The sequence below is a fragment of the Siphateles boraxobius genome, unplaced genomic scaffold (assembly GCF_051911475.1).
Source record: "Siphateles boraxobius isolate OS27281-9 unplaced genomic scaffold, OSU_SipBor_1 22, whole genome shotgun sequence".
Lineage (NCBI taxonomy): Eukaryota > Metazoa > Chordata > Actinopteri > Cypriniformes > Leuciscidae > Siphateles > Siphateles boraxobius.
The window spans coordinates 23,698,804-23,714,114 of record NW_027508833.1 but is presented as its reverse complement, the minus strand read 5'-3'; the positions used below and the strand labels follow the sequence as shown (position 1 = coordinate 23,714,114).

The 15,311-nt window shown below is 35.6% G+C and overlaps 1 protein-coding gene across 18 annotated transcripts in view; it reads left to right on the top strand.

Annotated features, from left to right (window-relative positions):
* nrxn3a (neurexin 3a) overlaps window positions 1-15,311 on the top strand; it is a 302,208-nt gene that overhangs the window by 247,428 nt on the left and 39,469 nt on the right. For all 18 annotated transcript variants that reach the window (XR_013206632.1, XR_013206630.1, XR_013206631.1 and 15 more), the window contains one exon: window positions 2,348-2,519. Coding sequence is in view for 15 of the 18 variants with exons in the window: in XM_077239234.1 (XP_077095349.1) it covers window positions 2,348-2,519 (172 nt within the window). In the remaining 3 variants the exon portion in view is untranslated. The remainder of the gene's footprint in view (window positions 1-2,347; window positions 2,520-15,311) is intronic.

The following is a 15,311-nucleotide window of genomic DNA, read 5'->3' as shown; positions in this document are numbered from 1 at the left end:
ATGGTTTGAGATGCTGAACACTGAGATGCAATATTAATATATGTGATTATTTGCGAATAATTTGATTAAGGAATCTGCATTTCATGGAGTAAATTAATTGAAATATCAGGTTGATACTTATATTAATCCTATATGATTGTAAAAAAAAAATGTTTTTGATGGAAACTACCAAAACATAAGCAGTGTTACAAGAATGGATAACAGGCACTTTTCTAAAAGAAGATTAAAGCTTCAATAATATATGTTTAAGTGTAAACTATTAAGTGCATATCTAAAAAATATTATTAGCAGTTTCAAAATGTACCTCATAATTTCATAATATATGCGGGTAATTTTGAAATTGCTATTAACATTTTACCATACACAGTAGCATTCAAAAGAAGTCTCTTATGCTGACCAAGGCTGATTTTTTTTTATCAAAAATACATTAAACTCATTACTATTGCAAATATGATGATAATTTTAAAAGCTATTTTCTATTTGATGTTAAAATGTATTTTTTTTCTTCTGGGAATGGAAAGCTGAATTGTCAGTGTCTTTACTCAGTCTTCAGTGTCACATGATCCTTCAGAAATCTTTCTAAGAAATCATTCTTATTATCAATGTTGAAAAAAAGCATTTTTTTGTTATATATATATATATATATATATATATATATATATAATTAAAATCTAGCATTAATTAAATGTGGCCTTGCTGAATAAGAGTATTCGTTTCTTAAATATAAATACTGTATATATTAACGACCCCAATAGTGTACATCTCTGGGACACCAAACATTCAATTAGTAAAGTCAATATCAACAAAACATGAGGGTCAATTAAAAACATGAACAGAGTAGGATGAATATATTCCAGTCTTTGGGAAAGTCTTCCAAATGAACTTGAGAAGCCTGGCCCAGATTTTGCTCACAGAGATCTTGCAGAGATAAATGCACTGCGCGGTGATAAACATCTCCCTTTATACAATTTATCATCTCTCGTCATTTTCCATGCTGCAAGAGATCAACACCAGATTCAGTTTAACATAACCATAAAATATATCCATGCAACCCAGAGGGCTCTGGAGGGGGTAGAGAGAATGCGTTCTGGAGGATGAAACAGTTAAATAGAAAGAAACACAAAAAAATGTAGCCTGTTAAGACCAGACCAGCTAAGACCAGAAAACCAGCTTGGGCAAGTTTAAGATGTGTGTGTGTGTGTGTGTTTTTTTTTTTTTTTTTTTTAAGAACACATGGTTAATTCATAACATTGACAATGGATGAAACATTTCCTCAATGTTTCCTGCCCCACCGATGCTCATTGAGGCTGTGCTAATTAATTTATAGTGGGAATCTTTGCAGCTGCATTTGCACACAGCCTCTTGGATCCACGAGGGCAAACACTGCACACCTTCCTGTTTCATTAATCATTCTTATCTCTTTCTCTGTTTTAGCTAATGCTATTGATTTAGTCCACTTTCACTGCATTATGTAAATCAATGAGCCTGATTCTTCACCTCCAAAGACGGGGGGTGCTAATGGCTGATGAATACTTTTCATCAAGCGGACAAGTTTATCAGGGGTCACTAATGCTAATAGATTATTCAGGATCCTGCTAGAACAAAAGAAAAGCAAGAGGTGACAGATTCCAAGGGCATCTCTTCATTGTGTACACTGTAAAAAAAAAAATGTTAGAATTTATATATATATATATATATATATATATATATATATATATATATATATAATTTCCTTAACTGAAATAAATTACTAAAATTAGTTGTTTTACCTTTATAAATATACTGACAACCACCTGGTTAAAAATAGAAAGCCACATAATTAATCAAAGTAACTTTTCCACAAGCTAATGCAAATATTAGAAGGTGCATCATGGTGTCATGCACACAAATACAAAACACTATCATGGTAACACATGACACTAAAATAATGCAATAAATGCAACTTAACAACATAAAATGTAACATAAAACCAATGTAGAAAAAAAAACAGGTATTTCAATGGAAAAACTAAATCTGAGCTGTCCTGGGAATATCAATTTAAGTCTTCACTTCTTTTTCACTTCCAAAAACTGTATTACATGATTTACATGAAATATCTCTTTAGATATATTACAGATCTATGACTAATTAGGGAACTCAGCTTTTAACCAATTAAAAGGTTTACCATAGCATGTTTAGGCTTTTACTGTTAAAATGACAATACTTTTTTACAGTGTATCTTTTTCCAAATACAGGAAAAATGCATCAATGTCAAAAAGTCGCTCAATTGACTTAAATTCATTCCATGTATTTGTTGATAATAAATTAAATGTGGGGGACAACACTGATATTTGCTCATCCTTTTTAGGAGCAAGGCAAAATTGGAGTCACTTTCAACATCGGAACAGTTGACATCGTTGTTCTGGAGAGCAGCACCGCTGTAAATGATGGCAAGTACCATGTAGTGCGCTTCACCAGAAATGGGGGCAATGCTACACTTCAGGTGGACAACTGGGCCATCAATGAGCACTTCCCCTCAGGTAAGACCTCTCACCGACCACTTCAACCTTTAGCTTATGACGTCAAGAAGATGTATGGACAATGAACAGAACTGGACAGCAACTGTTTTCAAGCTATTTCTAAAGTCACTTTGTCTCCCCAGTGAGTGTGCTGTGTACTTTCATTAAGGAACTTCCTGTGTGTGTCTCAGTCCCAACAATAGTAACAACCAGTGCATTTGTAGCCTCTACCTTTTTCCTAAATTCCATTTGTGTCAATTAGATGTTTTGTTTTTTCTTCCATGGCTGGAAAATTATGCCCCTGCATACCTCTTCTTAGACACTGGTGGATTTACACTACCTTTCAAAATATGGGGACGGTAAGATGTTTTAAATGTTTTTTGAAGTCTCTAATGCTTACCAAGGCTGCATTTATACACAAAAATACATTTATTATTGTGAAATATTACAATTTCATTAAATTGATCAAAAGTGACAGTAAAGATATTTATAATGTTACAGCAGTCTATTTTTTTTAAATACATGCTGTTCTTATGAACTTTCTATTTATCAACGAATCCCGAAAAGTTTCCATAAAAATATTAAGCAGCACAACTGTTTTCAACATTGATAATAATAATAAATGTTTCTAGAGCAACAAATCAGCATAATTTCTGAAAATTATTAAATTGATGAAATTAAATTTAAAAATATATTAAAATGAAACAAAGTTATGTTTAATTGTACAAATATCTTACAATATTACTGATTTACTGTAATTTTAAATCAAATGCAGCATTGGTAAGCAGAAGAGACTTCTTTCAGAAACATAAAAATCGTATTGACCCCAAACTTTTAAATGGTAGTATAAATCTTTAAATCTCTAAAAAGTTTTTGAATTTTTTAAATCCTGCTCCTCTTAAATGTATAATACAAATTCAGTATATTCTAAATTGCTGCGATTGTGCCACATCATGACATATTTTCACATTCAGTAAATAAATGTTTGACGTCCTATTTCTATGGCATCAAACGTGGTTCTTCCTCTCAGGTGTGCTCTTAATGAAAAGGACTGATATTGTTCCATTTTACATTTTCTTTCCATATCTAATATGTCTTTGTTCTCAGTTAATAATGTCTGCTTCAAAAAAAAAAAAAAAAAAAAAAAAAAAAATCCTGTACTAACCAGTTCCTCTAAGCCCATATTTTATTCCATTTTAGTATGATTGGGAACATTGGGGAAGGTCGAAAAGTCTTAATCCTCGAATAAGGTTGCCATGACATTATATATAAAAAGCAACATTAGTACAAGATTGAAAGGGGACACTTTCACAATGAACTACAGTGATAGCATCAGATTAATGTGATGACAATTGGATATTTCCGATAATGTAAGGTACATGGATACTGTTATGCATTTTATTTTATAAGCATCAACTAAACTTGTGCAAAATTGTGAAAATATTTTTCTGTCCCCAGAATGAATGAATGAATTAATTAATTCATATTTTTAATTAAACATTACCTTTAAAATAAAATAAAATGACATGAAATATAGAGTTTGAGTATTAATAGTTTTTATTAATAGAATTTTTCAGTAACTCTTTCTGCTGGATACATTGTTACGCCAGTAGGTGGCAACTAGTAACTGTCTTCATATGCGAATCATTCTGAACCGGTTTGTCTGGAGTGGCTTACTGAATCATTTACTAAACCAATTCAAAATCACCGATCCATCCTGTAAACAAGTGACTTCATGAGTGAGTCATTGAATCATTGATTCAACCAATTAGTTCAGCAACACTAAACAGCACCACTACTGAGATACAACAGCTGATCCTGCTTTGACTTCGTTTGGAAAGTCATTATCGTTGACAGTCAAAACAGACAACATAGCTGCCAATGTTTGGTCTAAAGTGTAAGTTACTCAATATTTACTTCTTATTTGTTGTACTGTTGTATAGAAAAGCAATTTCAAACTCAAGCCATTTTCAACCTTTCATATTTTAGAGCTCCTTAATTTCAACAACACCCACGTTAGACAACTTCTATAATGTTGCCCTGGAGACGCACGTCAGAAAAAATCACAAAACCGCAATATTGTAATAAATAATTAAATATAAAAATTTCCTGTTTACGTTTTTTTATGGCATGAAAACATATGTGCATGATCCTGTATCACTTAACTTCAACTTTATTTATGTCCCCCAGTGGGCAATTGGTTTTACGGCAAGACATACAGACAGCCAGCCATAGAACACATAAAGCAATACAAGAAATACAAAACAATATGAACTACCCCCCCAAACACACACACACACACACACACACACACACACACATTACGTTGTCCGTTCATTTGTTTGGCAAGTAGGCTTTTCTTGTTGTTTTGTAGAATTTGTTGAGTTCTCGTCGAGGTGGTCAGAAATTCTCAGCGGTGTATTTTTTACAAGGAACATAATACGCAAAGCCAATGTAGAGCAATTTTCAGCATGTCCATCTATTCCTGTTAGAGCATCTAAGGGCATCAGTTTGTGTTTCTGTCGGCACTGAATAAACCCATTTTACGTGGGCAACTCTACTAATGCACCCATTTATCAGTCTGCCATTTATTTGAATGATATTAGGCATGAAAAATATATGCAGCCGCGTGTTGCCGTGCTGCTCATATGGATGCATTATGCAAAAGTCAGTGCCTGCCTGTTTTAGGTCTAAAGTTTCATTTTTGCCAACATGGGCATTTGCAGCAGACTCACATATGAGCTGGGGAAATATATCACTGAGATTTATAGGTGGCACGGTGGTATAACACTTCTATATAAATGTCAGCAAAATGTACTTTCTCTGCCAAAGTTTCAACATGATAATAAAATATTTATATATTCAGATGGCCACCTGCGAATAGAATATGATTACGCTTGAAGACAGATGTCCCCTCATGGCCGGCTGCTCTTTGCTTTGGCACTGATTTCTTTGTAATGTTTGATATCTCAATTCGATCTTGTCAGAACGTTGATGAAGAAATATATTCATAAGAGATGTGTGTGTCATGGTCTTTTTGACAGAGCTGCAGTCCTCAAGTGATATTGTACGTTTTTGGTGCGCTAACATGCTGTGCTTTATTTAATTTACAGGCTAAATGAAGCAGGCTCTTGAAAAACCCATGGAGAGCGTTGAACCGCACTAAACATCTGTGCTTTATTTTCTTAATGCGTCAAAGAACGAATGCCTAATAGTTTCGCAACATCGGTTCCAGAGCTGTGCTTTTGCCAAGTTATTATACCATACCTTGCTGCGCTAAGCACATACAAATAGCAAGGGCAAGTTACCTCATTGTGTCTTTCAAGCACACAGCCTATTTATCTCCCATGGGTCCCAAGAGGTCAAGCAGAGATGTCTTCAGGGCCAGAAGCGCAGTCACCTAAAGCTTATGACTGTCATTACAACGTAACCCGAGGCCATGTGCAGAATACTCAGAGAACTTTACACCAACCATCACTTTGAGAATAAATTGTGCTGTGCTTGTCTATTCACTTTACTTGTTTAGAGATACTGAGCCAAGTGCCTAATACAATTCGCACACCCTCCGGTAACAGCTAACAAATACGAATAAGCATAAGACGCTACCTCTTTGCTAGTATTACTCTTTGGTTGTAGGCAAGAGTGTGTGCTTTTTGACTGGATTTGCCTGGATTTTTCCAGAAAATGCTGAAAGGGGATTCAACAGTCTCTATTATTTAGGCTGTAGCTGGCAATCTGGAGTTGAACATCAGCACAATCTTCTCTCGTTCCGTTCACTTTACCATATAATGGACTTATGGAGTGGAAATGTAGTTTTCTAACTTACTGCAAAAGGCAGATAAGCAACTTCTTTTCAAGGAACCGTACCATAACCTAACTACTGCAAGCCATAAGACGTTATATTTAGAAAACCACTGATACTAAATCTTGTGAATAATTATCTCATATTGTCAATGATATGCTAACCACATTCAGATACAAGAAACGGTATAGAATTGAATTGCGCGGATCTGTTTTTTTTTAAAAAACCCTTTAGAATAGGTCGATAGTTTGCCTATTATGGATACTTCCCCACCCACTCCTGCTGGTACCTGCAGAGATGTTTTTGCTTTTTAGTGGCGTGTTTGGGTTCCGGTACACCAGCCATGTCCACTGAACGAATCAGTGAATGAAAATGAGCTTATCAATGCATATCTGCATTCACGCCAACAGTATCTTTGTAGAACTTCAAAAAAAAAAAAAAAAAAAAGATGCTGCAGCCAATCAGCAGTCTACGTTACCTCCACCATGATGCCATGTCACCGCTGACTTTTGACATATAATTGGTTTAATGAGTTTTTGTATTTAGAGGGTTTTTTAAAGGGTAATAAATAGGAGTAATAATTCCTGCAGTGAATATCATCCATCACCCAATGAACTTCTCGTGTAGCTCAGATGGATATCCAAAAAGATTTGTAATTTAGTATTTTAATTCCAACTCTGCAAGTCAGCCTTTGGTAAGTCTTAAGCCTGAATCTACTACTGTTGTTTCTGTCTTTGTGGTCTCTGATCAGTGCCAATCTTTTATATTTTAATGTTATATATTACAAGTAACCACAACAGTTATCATCCGATATAAGATATGCCTAAATGTATCAGAATTGGGAGATTTCTTTATATTTAATTGTTCATGCTCATTTCCGCCTTGTTTAAATCTATATTACCTTTGCTATCATCTGACACTCATTCAATCTTTAAAATATGAATAATTTAATAATCTGTAATAAGATAATGAATAAAAAAAATATAAAAAATATATATATTAATTTACAATTGTATATTTTTATACAAGTTTTAATACAATTTTGAACACGTCTGTTTATATTTTACATATATTTTATGTATTTATACACCTACGTTACCTTTACTATTATCTGGAGCCCACTCTATCTTTAAAAACATTAATCATTTTATAGTCTTTTATAAAATAAGCTTTCACAGTAAAGTGAATAAGTTAAGCCAAACAAAAAAAAGAAGATAACCTACAAGTTTGAGGTGAGGGAAAACCAAAATTGAGCAAAAGCAAACGGAATCAGCCCAAATCTGTATCACTCTGTCTGCAGCCCTAAACTGTCCCAAACACCCCTGCGGTTTGGCAGGAAATGTCGGAGTGTGTCAATCAGATGGAAGCTTGATGCTATGTTCAAGAGACAAGCGTATTCGTGACACAGGGGTTACGACAAGGAACACGGAGGGGATGTTATATCATTTTTGACACACGTTTATGCAATATGATGGCTCAACGGTGTGTGTCCATGTCCGCATCTTTGTGTGTATGTGTTGAGAAGAAGATGAGTTTGTTCTTTATGGCTGTGCAGAGGCTTTTTGATGTCCCTTGGGCTGCTTTGGCAGTTCCAGGACCCAGGCTGGGTAATAGCGAATGACAGCCGGGAAAATAGTAGGCGATTATATGCGGTGGGCGCTGCTATTCTGCAATAGCACTGACAGTGGTTCAGACCGCCATACTTCAGTCAAATCACCGTATCATTTTTGTACCATCAGCGAGGTTGGTAGAGATATTCAGTTCTCTCATTTCCCATCTCTTGTTGCACACCCTGCTGATAACTGTTAGTCCAGGTTCACTTCATTCACCAGGATGCTCTTGATTTACACTACTAAAAAGTACTATTTTGACCGCATATTTGATTGTTTTAATGGTAAAATACAATATTTATCTGTGTTTTTTTTTTAAGTGCAATCTATACTTAATATTACAGTCAAACCAAAATGTATTCAGACACCTTCAACATTTCTCACATCATCACGGTTTAGTTTATAAAATGGTAATAAAATATGACAAGAACTCAGTTATCAAATCAGTTGACATTTCACTGGTTTTGTCCATCCTTCTGTTAGACTGTTTCACAAATGAATTATGTTGAATAGCTGTCAGCTTTCAGCTGTTAAATTTAAGTACACAATTATAATACCAATTTAGGTCAACCAATTACCAAGCCATGCTTCATTTTGTTCAGTTTGTGGTGTAAAAAGGTCACATTAGCAATTAAAGAAAAAAACACTTAAGCAAAACATGGTCAGGTCAAAGTGTCTGAATAATCTTTGGTCCCAATTTTTTATCAATTTTACTGGTAGTCTGCTGTATGAAGATTTATATATATATATATATATATATATATATATAATGATATCTAGTATCTGATATCTGTATAAGTACAATCTATAAGAAGCTTAATTTGCATTAAATTGCCTCTTTGTAAAATAGTTTTCTTGTAAAACGTACTCCAAAAATAAACAGATGGGTTAAACGGATGAATAATTATAATAATATATACAAACAATTCACTTAAATAATATATTTATTTTCCCCCTGTTTTTATTCTACTTTTCGTGCTAAATTCTTTGCAAACCTTTTTCGAATATGTTAAGCTTGAAGCAATTAAATGTATTTTTTTCTTAAAAGGCAGTTACAGCCCCCTATTATGTGTGATTGTGCGGAAATGTATTGAATTGAGCTCATAGGTGTAATCATATGTAGTTACGCCATGCTGTGTCATCTCTGTAGTTGCTGAAGCAAGCTCAGAAATGATGCTTTAAAGGACTTGAGGAACACCATTTCATCTCAATGACTTCTAAATCAGCATGTTCCGCAAGCACACATAACATGTCACGCCGCCTTGATGCTAATGTCGGGATGTCGTGCATGATGTTTTTGACCCAAAGTCCTTGTTGTTTTTGTAACCTCTCTGTCAGATTGTGCATCCTTTCTTTTGTTAAAGCATTATGTGGCTTCTTTGTCCTCTTGAGACTGAGTTTTGATGCTAAAGTCAGGCTTATTCCTGATGCGGTAAATTGCAGTAAAAGAGCCCCACCTGCTCTATCTGCCTTTGCTTGTCTCCATTATCCTCTTTTTTTCTTCTTTTTTTTTTTTTAGAGATTTTGCTTAAATTTGTGCAACCCTGTTTAATATGAATGAGCTTATTTATCAGATTTTTTCCCCTTTTGTATGACTCACAGAAGGACCTGAAATGTTTTTCTTTTTTTCCTTTCTTCCTTGAACATGTCTTACCAGAAGGCATTTTCCTCCTGTTAAAATAGGAAGAACAATTTTTTTAGCGAGCATCTCAGAAGCAACACGACACCAAGAAAGACCTGGCCATCTCCTGTAATCTGATCAAGTCCTGTAGCAGTGAGCGACACACATTTCATGATAAGAAAACCATAGTCTATTTGAGAGTGAAAGGAACCGGGTGGCTCAACTGCAATGCAAGACAATTATCTCTCAAAACAGAAAGACAAGATTGCATTTTTGACAAAGGAAGGAACCTTTTATCAGAAAAAGATTCAAGACAGGGTTCGTATATGAAATGGATACTTGTGTATCCTATGAGCCAAATACAATTACTCGTATCAAAAACAAAATCTGTTGCCCTTATAAATCTCTCCAGAGGGGGAAGAGATAAGCTTTCAATATGAGCTGTCTTTCTAATCCCACGATTAAATTAAACCACCAAGGATGGTGGGATAAACGTTCCCACTCCCATTGTCTCCTTAGCTACTAAGGGGCGATCCTCTGGAGTCACATTTCTTATTTGGGGATGTGTTTGGAGCGAGATAATGTGCAGGAAGACTCTTTCTATTGCAAAACAAGCCAAGTGTAAGGAGTGTTCAGGGAGAGTACAGAAGAAGCTCGAAAGGAAGAGTTAGACAGAGACCGGGGCCACCAGTCGAGTGTTTTAAATTTCAAAATGTCTCCTCGTCAAAGTTAAAGTTGTATTAAGTGTGTGGGCAGTGTGACAAATGTAGTTCTTCACTCACAGTAACTTGAGGTTTCATGCAGGAAACCACAGACTTCATTGTTCAGCCTTCATATTGCCCTGGTTTGTGATTATACAACCTTTTGCACCTTTTTGTGTCCATATTCTAACATATTTCTAAAAGAAACAGGATGTTTAGTGAGCAACAAATCAGTCACAATAAGATAAGATAATAAGACAATTTATTTGGATTTCCAAATTTGTTGTACATACTTAGTTCTGTCAAAAAAAAAAAATGTTGCGGTATGGTAAAATTTTTATAATTCCATGTTATTTTAGTATTTATATATTTGAGGTCTTCATTTTAGTTGTAGTCATTTTATACTTTTGTCTTTATATATTTTTTTAAACATGTTTATCTTTAATTTATTTTTATTTTTAGGAATTTAGGAAGTTTTAGGGATTTTAGTACTTCAACTTAAACGAAAATTGGCTGGCAACTGACTGAAATAAAATAAGTTTAAGTTTTTCATCTAATAGGCTGTATGTTTATTTCTTTTCACCTTTATTTGAATGAACAAAAACGATTAACATAATTTGAGTTTTAGTTAACAATAGTAACACAGGATAATATTATACTGATTATAATATGATTATATTATACTGGATAATGCTATTGGCATCCTGTGGTATTTATATTAATCATCATTTTTGGGGGGATTTTTTTTTTTTTGGTCTATGATACCACATTCAAAACATCATGGCAGTACCGTAGTGCTTTTCTGTAAGTGGATCAGGCCCCTAAAACTGGTTTTGAGAGTTTTCTGCCTTCTTTCTATGATTTTGCCAAAAAAAAAAAAAAAAGACAAAAATAGCAATCATTTGTCACTGTGCAGTACAACACAATAGTGATGCGATTTTCTTGTTAGCTCAAATAATACTTGGCAAGGCCAGTTTCATGCAATAAGCTATATTTGTTTTCAGTGAGACGGCAGTGGTGTCTCGTGGCAATTTATCACTCCGTGGCGAGAACAACTGCACACAACATTGCTGGATTACAAAAGGAGAATGTTCACAATCACACGGTTGTTCTCATGAATTATTTTGAGTTGTTATTAGCAGCCACAGAGATGGAGCTGCACTTATCACGCCTAATTATAAAAAAAAATAACCATTTCTATGAAATACCTCATACAAATCCAATGTGGATTTTTGGCATGCACTCATGGTACTGCAAAGCCATTAAGGATTCCTCTAATTTGAACTGAAAGGGAATTAAAATGCACAGATATCACACATTCTTGTATGTGTTTGTGAAACTTAATCACAGTAGGAGGAAAACTCCCCCGCAGCGTGTGATCCTGTGCCATGTTAACACCTCCTAGTGCTGTTTCATTTTCAAAGAGCCTTTCATGTTCTCAGGAGTGAGAAAAGGTGTCATGCCCTCTGTACCGCTGGATCAAAGCAGCACAAATCCACAAATGTCTGTGAACTAGGCAGCCCTCCATCCCTAACCCTACTTTCCAAAAAAAAAACTACAACAAAGCTCCTAAAATATTGTATATTTTTGGTTTTGAATATGAAGTCATTTAGTTTATATAATGCTTGGATAGACATGAAAAGGAGAAAAGAAAAAGAAATTAGGTCACAGTGCAAGCTGAACTTGAACCTTCATTTCTCACACAAGCACCATAACTCATAGAAAAGATATTTGGAAATATGTCTCTCTTTTTTTGTCTATATAATAAAAGTCCATCTTGATTTCATGCCGACTTTAAACTGTCTGTATTTGAGGTTTTATTTTTAGGATCCGATGTTGTGATGTCTATAACAGAGCCGGAGCCCTGGATGAGCCCAGCTTTAATGAGTTTCCTCCATCAGGCTACCCTGTAGTGTCACCACTAACACCTTAGCAGAGCTTCGAATGATAGCAATCGACATTGCCTCTCTTGAGGTTTTACTTGGAGCACAACACATTCCTTACCAGGGTAAAACTGAATTCGGGACGTAATAGGAACGAATTTGAGAGAGGTCAACTGTACTTCCTCTGTCCTCCTTCTGTTCTCTTCTTGTCCCACGGCCCTCCGACAAGCCCAGTGCTAGATCCCCTTGCTAGCCACCTGCAAGATTTGTCTGTGGTGCTGCCACATGGTTAAGAGTCTGTACCTGTAATACAAGGATTGCAGGTTAGGTCACATGGGAGGCTTTACATGGGGAGTTGTTCGTGCAGTAAAGCTAGTGGCCCATTAAAGGGATAATTCACCTCGAAATACATATTCTGTCATTTACTCTAAGGCTGCTAACATTCTGTGATACATTGCACTATGAAAAATACATACATTTTCAGCAGATGACTTGAATAGGAAATAATTATTCATACAGTGATTGGGGTGAATTTGTTGATGTGGTGCATCTGCATACAATAAAATATCGTAAAAAAGTTTTTTTTAAAACTACTTTTTTACTCAGAAGACTTTTTTGAGTGTGAACCATCCTTTTAGGGCTCAAAAATCTGGGGTAAAGTTAGTGTTGGGCACTTGGGTACTTTCTTTACCAAGCCCCAACTCTATCCACTTTCAAATGAGCTTAAAAAAACGTAGGCTACATAGGCCGCAATCCCACTGTTTTGACCAATTCAATTTGACTTTAAAATAATATGATTTTTATTGTGATTATTATTAAATAAAAATATTAAACAAAACCCACTTGTTAAATCATGACATCAGGAATACTGGGTCCAAATACAATCTCGACAATAACTGTTTATGAGCACTATTCATCTATAGCCCAATTTTAAGCTTTTAAAAACCACAGTGTCCCAGACACCAATATTGTAATGATTCAGAACTGATGAATTACTGTCCAGCCAACTGTGGCTTTTTTTTATACAGTAGTAGCATTTCATGAGTGTATATTAACACTGCTTGTTATTTGATTTTGGCATCTGGTAGAGCGTTTGGACATGGAAACTGTGACATCAGACTTAAGCCAAATTTATAGGTCTGCATCAAACTCACGCCGTAGCTATGTTGTAGGCTGTGTGTTGCACGCATAGCCTACGGCGTACCCTGATGTGCACCTCTCCAAAAATGTAACAACACGTTAATACGCGGACCGCAAGCGCTGTGATTGGTTTGCTTGAACCCATCCCTCCCTGAGTCAACACGGACAACGACGCAGAAGTATAAGTGAAAACCGAGGCGTAGCCTACAGCGTAGAGTCTGCGGCGTAGATCCGACTCAGAAGTATAAAGGGATACATTTTATCTAAAAATAAAGTTCATCCAAAAATGAAAAGTTGCTGTTAATTTACTCACCCTCAGGCCATCCAAGGTATAGCTGACTTTTTTTCTTCAGTTGAACAGTAAAGTTTATTTTAGCTGAAACTAAGGTCCTGGGTGGATCATAAAATGTAAGTCAACAGCTACCGTCAATTTGAAAGTCAAAAAACATGTGCAGAAAAAGCAAAATGAATTAATTTGGCTCCTGACAATACATTGATGTCTTATGAAGCGAAATGATCGGTCTGTGCTAGAAACTGAGCACAACATTATTACCTGTAATCCACAGACAGTCTGGAGTGCGTGCTTCCTGTCGCATAATGATGTATGTGCGTGAGAACGAGATGTGTTTGTTGTATATTTTGTTTTTAATGCAGAAGTAAAACACTAATTGATAGTGGTTAATGTGAGATAACAGTTTCTTGCACAGACCGATCGTTTCGCTTCTTAAGACCTTAATGTATCGTCAGGATCCATGGGTATTCATATTGTCTTTACATGTATATGTACATGTTTTTTTTTTTTTTTTTTTTTTTTTTTTAAATGGCGGCAGCCATTTACTTGCATTTAATAAATCACCAAGGGCCACAATTTCAGCTAAAAATCTTCTGAAGGGAAAAAAGACACAAACATAGCACGTCCGATATCAATTTTATTTCTATATATGTGACCCTGGACGACAAAACCAGTCTCAAGTCGGACGGGTATATTTGTGGCAATAGCCAACAATACATTGACCCATAACCAAGAAATGTTCTTTATGGGTCAAAATTATCGATTTTTCTTTTATGCCAAAAATCATTAGAATATTAAGTAAAGATCATGTTCCATGAATATATATTTTAAATTTCCTACCGTAAATATATAAAACATTTCTTTTTGTGAGTGGATGCAGTAAAATCGTGAACATAAATGGACAACTTTAAAGGCGATTTTCTCTGTTTCAGAATCCAATATTCAAATCAAATCAAATATTGTCATAACCTAACAAACCATACATCAATGGAAAGCTTATTTATTCAGCTTTCAGTTGATGTATAAATCTCAGTTTCAGAAAATTAACCCATGTGACTGGTTTTGTGGTCCAGGGTCAGATATCGGACAGGCCTAATTTACTCACTTTCATGTTGTTTAAAATCTATATGACTTTCTGTCCACTGCATGACACAAAATAAGATTCAGTTGCTGGTACAGTTGTCACAGAACTCATTCTTCCCTTTTGTAAAACAAAAAAAAAAAGTCTCAAACTTTTTTCTTTTCTCTGGCATTCCTCTCTGAGGCTACCTCCGAGCTGTTGGGCTTCAGATGTGTGTGACTCAAATTCCCGGGTTTTGAGGGTATTGGTTGCGCTTCCTGCTGTCAGAGGACTGCTCAGCTAAAGATGGAGGCTCCCTTTGAGCCGGCCCCCTGGTACACCCCTCCTTATTGAGTCCTGAAATTTGTCTCGCACAACATCCTGTAGTGTCGAGCCACCCTTAGCACCCGAAGTCATTGTTGAAACAGCAAGACGTTGCGGCCCCCTGTCCTCAAATGACATTCAGAACCCCCTCTGATCAGTATCCTGCTGTGTCTTCACAAGCCCCCAATAGTATGGGATATCATGAGGGGAGGCCTGCGACTCGCTTGTGCATCGCTTTGGTACCAGCTCATTCATCAAACATGATTTCTCAACAGTATAATTTCCGTGGCTTTGGAAACCAGAAGCAGCTGCTGTCTAGTTCTTGTTTGTCAATGGTGCTGTATGATTATGACTATTGATGTGGTTTTCTGTGTGAAAAT